Genomic DNA, 8,411 nt, shown 5'->3' on the forward strand with positions numbered 1-8,411 from the left:
AATAAAAAGTGTCAGAGAAAGTAACTGGTTAGTTGCAAGCACTTCTGTTCCATCGTAACCCTGACGTCCATGGCAGCGAAAGGATTATAGAGGCATTGTCACTTTGCAAAGCTAGTGGTGTAAAATTGTGGAATGCTAGATCTTCTAAAGCGGTAGGTGTTTTTAGCCAGGTATTAAGCAGTGAGAAAGGAATGGTTATTCTTTGGCAAGTCTCTCAGTTGTGTCCGAAGGTTGGCTCTTGGCTCAAGCGTGCAATTTGAGGAAAGCATAGAACATTTCTGCTGTCTGTGTTGCTAAAGCCTTCAAGTAAAGGGGGCCCTTGGAACCCCCAAAACATGTTGGCTTTTTTATGATATAAGTGTCTGAATAAAAATAAATCTGGATTTAGACCCCTTTCACACGGCAGCTCCGAACGGGTCCACCTGTCAGTTTTTCAGGCAGACCCGATCAGATGCCCAATGCAAGTCTAAGGGCAGCTGTATGTAAACAGACGGGTGTCTGTTTACCCCCGTCCCCGGTCCGGAAAAACAGAGGGATCAAAGATCTATTTTGCCAGATCGTGCCGGATCAAGGGTAATCTGATGTAAACAGGCACAAGTCCGTTTACATCCGATGTCACATAAACACACATGGAGTCCGGTAATTGCAGTTTTCTCCTCCATCACAAGATAGAGGGGAAAAACGGCACGGACACGGATGTCACAGCCGTGACATCCGCTTTGTACTGCTCTGTTCGGGAGAGGATCCCTGCATGGTCAGCCCATGTGAAAGCGGCCTAAGATATTCTGTTTTTGCCACTTTCCTCCTTGTACACCGAGTCACTTTGCCAAACAAAGACAGACCCAGTTACTGTGTGTATTAACATGAAAACCAGTATCTCTTAGGAATAATTGTATAAATCTGCAATATAAGTAGAAAAGATTCTTTGATATTGGCTGTTAAATGGATAAAAATGTTGTTTCATTTTAGAAACTAGCTAACATTAAAAAAAGAATGAAAAAAATGCTGATATAGCCTTGTTTTTCTTTCAAAACATGTTAGATCTGTGCATGCTCTGTTATGCAAGAGAAAACCTCTGATTTCATTAGTCATGAATGCACATCAACATCACTGCAGGCATAACATGATGGTGTTGACATGATGTGCCCTTGATATCATTTTTCAAATCTGTAAGCTCCGTACATGTTCTTATAAGCAGGAAGGCTTTATTGTAGAGATCATAAAAGCAAACGTATTGACAATTTATTTTAGTTTTGAATACAGTAGGGATAGGTGAAAATTAGGGATGCACCAATACCGGTATTTTGGTATCGATAGTACCGAGTACCGATAATTTTTTTCAGTACTCGCCGATACCAATTACCGAGTAATGGAAGTCCCATTCAGGAAGCCAGGTGGCGTGTAATGACTCGCCACCTGGCTTCCTGATTAGCTGGGCAGCGTGTAAAGTGACGAGAGAGCATGGAGGCGCTTCCCGGCCAATCGGGAAACCGCTGCCCAGTTTCCTGATACAGGAAGTACTCGTTCTAGGCATCGGAGCATTCTGGGCGAGTACGAGTACTCGCCCAAATACTCGGTATCGGGACCGATATCGATACTAGTATCGGTGCATCCCTAGTTAAAATCCCTGCCAGGTTTTTTGGCTGTCTGTGTACCATCAGGAGAATTTCCCTTCACTACTGCTGTGAGACGCAACAGGAAACTAGAGGAAATCTCTCAAAGTGATGATAATTTCTCTCTTAGACTGTTCCAGTGACGTGTTCGCACTGGAAGATTTCCCCTCACCTCTTGTTCTGGAGACAACTAAAATTTTTGCATGTCCCCTCACTTTTTCTTAGTGACAATGGTCACCAGTACAAATAGAGGGGTGAATCTCCCCAATGGGAACACAAACTACCATAAAAACTTGACAAAAGATCTAACCTAAAAAAAAAGTTTTGCCTGGAGATGTTGTTTTTCCAACAATGCATATTTTTCTGGGAGGTACACATAGTTACAGGTACACTCATTGGTGCCTCGGTGATGCTATTTGGTTATCTCTGTGAATATCCACAATACATAAGCTGTTGGTGGGACTTGAGGAATGGTTTGGGAAATGCATTGTTTTGGTTTCTTTTTTTTCCGTTTTTGACATAGTAGTGAAGGGTAGAAACCTGTCTAAGGCTCTGGTGAAAATGTTTAAAATAAGGCCCTGTTCACACCTAGGCATCATAGTTTTTGCTCATATTAGCGCGCCATTTTCGTCTAGCACTTTTTGCATTTCAGCAGATTGGAACATTGCGGTCAATGGACAAACATGCACAGAAATGTGCAAAACACTTGTGTCACATGTTTGCTGGTGTTTCCATAGAAATCCATGGGGAAAAGCAAGCTGTTAACTGCCAAAGGGAGCTCACGTATTTTTTTTCTGCGTTTTGGCGTTTTGCTGCTGGCTTCCGAACACTTAGGTGGAGGTACAGTTAAGGCAATAAAACTCTGACATGGGCTGAATGTCAACCTCTACTCTAAACCACATGAGTCAAGGTCCAGGGGCCGAATCCGGTCCCCCAGGCCATTTCCTAGACTTCTACTTTCAGATCTAGGTATTAAGTTATTACTAAAACCAGTGATAATCGAATGTTTAGACAATTATGATAAAGATTAGATACATTTATATAGTCTTACAGATACCTTTTAAGGGCAACCATAATGTTGATGCGGCCCACAATTAAATTGAGTTTGACACTCCTGCTCTAAACCTTCCACACTACATTCAAAACTAGAAAAAAATGTTTTTGCTGGAGTTACACTTTAAACCAAGGTGTACATAGGGTACTGTATAGTCTCTAGATAAGTAATATGCAAAATGTGACATGAGCTAATGCTGAATAATATTTTGAATTGCAGTCAGGAAAACTTGATCCTCATTATCCCAAAGTTTGTGGTCACAAAGGTAATGTGCTGGACATCAAGTGGAACCCTTTTGATGACTACGTAATTGCTTCCTGCTCTGAAGATTCATCTGTAAGTCAAGAAAACATTATGCCTGATTTGGTTTCTAATATAATTATAGTATTCTAAAATCCCTGTTTACAGTTTTCTTTTTAAATCACATGTAAATGACATGGATCTGGAATGAGAATGCAAAGCCTCAAAAGTAAAGCTGACTGATTTTTACATATGTTCCTAATTATACATTATTATGATTCCATACCAAAGTGATTTGCTAAAGAAAAGTGTATATGAAATAGTAAATTGACGTTACCAATAGGCAATAAGTTCTAATGTTGACTAAGTAACAGATAATGTTTAGCATTAAAAAAAATCTTTGGAGTGCTATAGGTATTATGTTTGTATATTCCATATGTAATAATACTTGGAGCCCCATTCCAGGTAAAATATGACCCCTCAACCTCACACTCTTCTATAATCCATCCTGCAACCTACAGAAGCAAGATATACTCACCTAAGTCCCCTGCCCTGCTCTTTCACCAATACCGTTTCCAGGTGCAGGGGTCGCTATTACAGATCCGACTAAGACCTTCAGTCCCCTACTGCCCCCTCATGCTGATTTTGCTTCTCTTCTGGATGCTGATAGAGCCCCCACTGCTAATCAGCCAGGAGAGTGTCCACCTCACACAGGCAGTGATGTGGACTCCCGAAGAAGGACCCCACCAGATGTAAATATAGGAAGAGAGAAGACTTAGTATGGGAGGATCACTTGACTCCATCAGTTAGGGAGAGGGATGTGGCGGAGGTAATGTTAACAGTATCCTGGAGTTGGGCTTGAAAGTATATCTATAGTGTTTTTTTTTTATAAGTAGATCATGGTTAAAACCATTTTCAGATTTTTTTATGTTGCAGTCTGTGTTCCATTGGAGAGTTTTTTTCCCTTTATTTTCCGTTCTAGAGACAGAAGTTAGAGGAAATCTCTGCAAAATTGGGGAAGATTTCCTGTCCTGTAGAGTGTAGACAACAGGAAGTCAGAGGAATACTCACCCAAACCAGCGAACCATTTCCTTATGACTAGAGATGCACCAAAACCATTTTTTCCAGACTGAGTACGAGTACCAATACTTTTCCTTAAGTACTCGCCGATACCAATTACCAATATTTTTTTATTTTTTTTTGTGTCGAGTTTTTCTAAAACAATACAGAATTATTATTATTATTCTACAGGATTTATATAGTGCCAACAGTTTGCACAGCGCTTTAATAATGATTTTTGGACAGTGATGGAGCGCCAGGGCCCAGTCACAGCTGTGTGCGGCTCTCGGGTGGGCTGTGTGGGGCTCTAGGGAGAGCTGTGCGGGGTCTCACCTGGAGTACGGATGGTCTTGTTGGTGGGTTTTTCCTAGGAAGGAGGAAGAGATGTGTGGCCTGCACTGGAAACAGGCACCGCAAGGTCCCCAGAAGGCTGCCAAGGTCCCCAGCAAGCATGGGACCTGGGGAAGCCGATTTCAGTAAAAAAATTTAAAGCACTGCTTTGGGCGCTTAGTATCTGGGTATTTTTACGGCTATGAGTGAAAATGCCTGGTATCAGTGCATCCCTGCGTATGACCAGTGCTGATGGACTTTTTGTTTTGTTTTAGAACTGCTTTTCTCCCCATACAAGTCTTTGAGAATGCAAAAGCAGCTGGAAGAGATCAGATCAAATACAGGGCAATTTAATTCTGAATGATCTCAAAAGCCTCTGAAACTGATGTCAAAAACATCTTGCATTTGCCCTGTCCTCACAGGTCCTTAAGACAGCCCTAGAATGATTGCTCTCACTATGACATTCGCAATGATACCTAATGTGTGGCACAATCGTTGTTTACGTACATGTGCATGCCCTATGTATGTGTTTATTCGCATGCAGATGGCAGGGAAGGCGGGGTTGGTTGCAACTTTTTTTTTTTTTTACTTTTGCTTATTTTTTTATCACCTATCACAAGCCCCTATGTGATGGCATTTGGAGGTGACAGGTTCTCTTTATGGAGACATCTGGGGTCTATTAGATCTATTAAATTAGATCTCTTGCATGCCCTCCAATCCAGAAGATCAAGCAAATTTTTCTTGATCTCGTGCGCAGCCGGGCTTGTGACAGCTGAGACGTGAAGTGCTGTGAGTACAACGCTCCTATCTCACTGATCACAACGAGCAGATCGGAGAACAGATGTTCTCCGGTCTGCTCCCCGCTCTCCATCCTGAAGTCATTTGTCATGGTCCCGGGTCCGACAAAAGAGCAGGGCACCCCAAAAATCATGATGGGGTGGGGGGATACAAGCAGGTTGCTACAAGTGATCCGGGAGGCTGTATAGCTACCTAGATCACTTGTACAAAATGAGTGGCAGCTCCCCTGCTATACATTGAGCCCTGCTTGACCGCAGAATAAAATACCTGCCCGGCGCACAGAACTGTATGTCCCAGGCGTTGGGCAATAGGATTCACTGATCACTGGACATAGTTACATAATTAGTCAGGTTGAAAAAAGACATATGTCCATTGAGTTAAACCTATAGAGAATTCTAACCCTTCCACACCCTTCCAAAAAAAAATCTGGAATTCTAAAAAAGTTAAGATATATTTTTTAATTATACCCATGTATAGACTAGCCATACACTGCTTGCATTAGAAGATTTTGGTAAACACCCGGCTTGATTGCCCCATCCAATTCGATTAAAAATTTGAAGCAGCCCAAACAAAGTGTTGATTGAATAGCGGGTGTATCTGATCAATTGAAGTCACTATTCCGGTTTTCAGACAGCTATGGGCGCTGGCCGTCTAACTACAATAGCTGGAAGAAGGAGCGATGCCTCTATATACGCTTTTTAGCATGGATGGGGGAATTAAGTATATGGCTAGCCTAAGCAGCTAAAAAATTATTGTTTTATACTACTGGAAAGGGTGCAAGCCAGCTCCCTTAGTAGAATTTTTTTATCGAAGAAGATCAGAAACAACACAAAGTAGGCTGCTCACCTGTTAAATATAATCGCCATTATGTTTATTCATATTTGTACACATGACAACAGAAAAATAAACCCGAACTCTCAGTAAAACCGGTAAAAATACATTCCACTATAATATCTCTTTACAAGCAATCCTTGTCTACATGCATGCACTCCAGAAATGGCTTCATGCTGTTTCTCAGGGAGAGTGTTGAAATGGCCACTTGTAGTCACCTTAGAAAGTCCTTGTGACAGGGTGACAACGCAAGAGCACAATTGGGAGACAGGTACGGGTATCGCTCTTTAAAACAAAGTACCCGAACAGGGGCCTTCCAGGTTACCAGGTATTATTATAATGAAAGCTGTAGATATTTAAATTTTTACTTTTAAAATGACATAAATATGTTAAAGCTTATATGAGTTTTTAGATATTGGCTTTACGTATACTTTAATACCTTTTACCTTGAAAATAAATAAATTATAATAATGACTTGGTAAACATATGATGGCTATAATATGCTTTCTGTATTCAACGCTAATACTTTTCCTTAGTTTGGTTTTTCCAAGTAATGTGCCTCTCTCTATTCTTAAAGGATTGTTATGGCTTTGTTTAATTGTTGACGTGTGGTATTATGAGAACATTTGCGTGACTGCTGATATATTTTAGTAAGTCTTACCAAAATGGCCACACAGACCTTCTATTCACTATCTCTACACTGCTGAATTAGATTGAAGGCCCATGATCACCAATTACAGGTTTTCGTGACCCAAGCTTCTAAGTAAATATAGTGTTAATGTCCTGTTTTTTTTTTATCTTCAGTAACTGTTCAGTTGTTCAAACTACTATAGTATGCAAGCCTAAACTAGGAAAAGGAGGCAGAGTTTATGGTTGCTGTTATGCCAAAATCATTTTCTCCAGCAACTTTGCATGTGCTAAGCTGTCCATTCCTTCACCCGAAGTAGAATGGCAATAGCAAAAATAAAATATAGTGAGAGATCTTCACATGCAGTATATTTTTTATTATCAGAGCAACATCGCTTAAACATGCCATTACAACTAAAAATAGCAAAAAGTGAATTTTAAATGGAGCCTACAGCCAGGCTACGGACATTTAAATGAGAACTATTCTATATCCATGCCTACCTCCCTTGAAGAATATTGTGAATCATCCAATCTCTGGTCTTTTCCACTCCTTCCATTAAAGGAGAACTATGAGGTGAGTGCTTTTCACTCACCTCATAGTTCTAGCCGACCTGTGACAATGAAACTGTCACAGGTCGGCTCAGTAGATCGGGAGGTGAGCAAACACATACCGGCGTTTGCTCACCTCTCGATCCTGTCACGGCTCTCTGCCGTGACAGGGGAGGGGCTGGATTCCCCCCTCCCCGCTCTGATCCGCCAGCGCTGTCAGTCACGTAGCTGGGCGGATCCAGACATAATTGTCGAGATCCGCTTCAGCTGCGGCATCTTAGTATACCGCAAGCAGCAGCACACGGTATACTGCGGCGTCTCAGTATACCGCGCGTATACTGAGCCTAGAGTGATGGGAGGACGCTAGTTTGCGTCCTCCCGTTACCCTAAGGAGAACTATGGGGAAAAGCCTTAACCCCATAGTTCTCCTTTTAAGTGCTTGCATATTCTTGACGAGCAGTAAATGAGCTTTAAAAAGCTTGCACTGACCTATGTAGCTGTCTGCTCTATAGAGTAGTTATTCTCAAAGTTCACAGTAGAAGTACTGAAGTCTTCAATTAAGACATCTCAGCTCACCCTATTCCCCCCTTCCAGTAATGACTTGGCAGACTTCGAGCCTTCCATTAACAAGGAGAACAACTTCTAATGCCTTGGAGAACAGCTTTAACGTTTGAGCATACTTACAGATATGATAGTACAATTTTGCAGCACTACAGATGCATAGTCGGGATGGTTAGGTCAGATGCAGGTAGTTAAATAATGTCAGTAAGTATATTGAAAGGAGTCTGTGAGCTTGCAAACAAGAACTAAGTGGGTTATTTACTAAGCTGCCGAAGGCAGCCGACTAAGTAACCGAGCCGAAGTGAAGTGAGCCGAACACTGTTCGGCTATTCAATTTGGCCCTGTATGGCTGATTTGAGCCGTGCATCGGCTAAAATCAGCCATACATAGGCTGGCTTAGGTCAGCCGAAATGAAGAAGCCGTTTCACTCAGCCGATCCAACATCTAGATGGGATGAGCGAACCTGCGGCAGTTCGCTCCTATTCTAATTTGGCTCGGTTATTTTGCTCGCTACCTCCAAAGAAGCAAGCAGAATAAAAAAAGTAAACGGAAAAAAAAGAAATATTTGTAAAAAATTTAAACTAATTTAAAACATAATGTTACAAAAATAAAGTAAAAGAAAGAAAAAAAAACAACAAAACAGTGTGGGGTCCCCTCTCAAAACCATAGCAGACCCTTTAGGTCTGGTAGGAATGTTAGGAGGGACCCCAAGAAAAAAAAATTGCGCAGGGTTCACTCCCCCCCCAACC

At 41.6% G+C, this 8,411-nt stretch overlaps 1 protein-coding gene across 1 annotated transcript in view; it reads left to right on the forward strand.

The window, feature by feature from the left end:
* Positions 1 to 8,411, forward strand: part of CORO2A (coronin 2A) — a 114,350-nt gene that overhangs the window by 79,150 nt on the left and 26,789 nt on the right. The window contains exon 3 of the mRNA XM_018555093.1: positions 2,887 to 3,003. Within this exon, the coding sequence (XP_018410595.1) occupies positions 2,887 to 3,003 (117 nt within the window). The remainder of the gene's footprint in view (positions 1 to 2,886; positions 3,004 to 8,411) is intronic.

The sequence above is a fragment of the Nanorana parkeri genome, unplaced genomic scaffold, assembly GCF_000935625.1.
Source record: "Nanorana parkeri isolate BGI_ZX_2015 unplaced genomic scaffold, ASM93562v1 scaffold183, whole genome shotgun sequence".
In the NCBI taxonomy this organism is placed as follows: Eukaryota; Metazoa; Chordata; class Amphibia; order Anura; family Dicroglossidae; genus Nanorana; species Nanorana parkeri.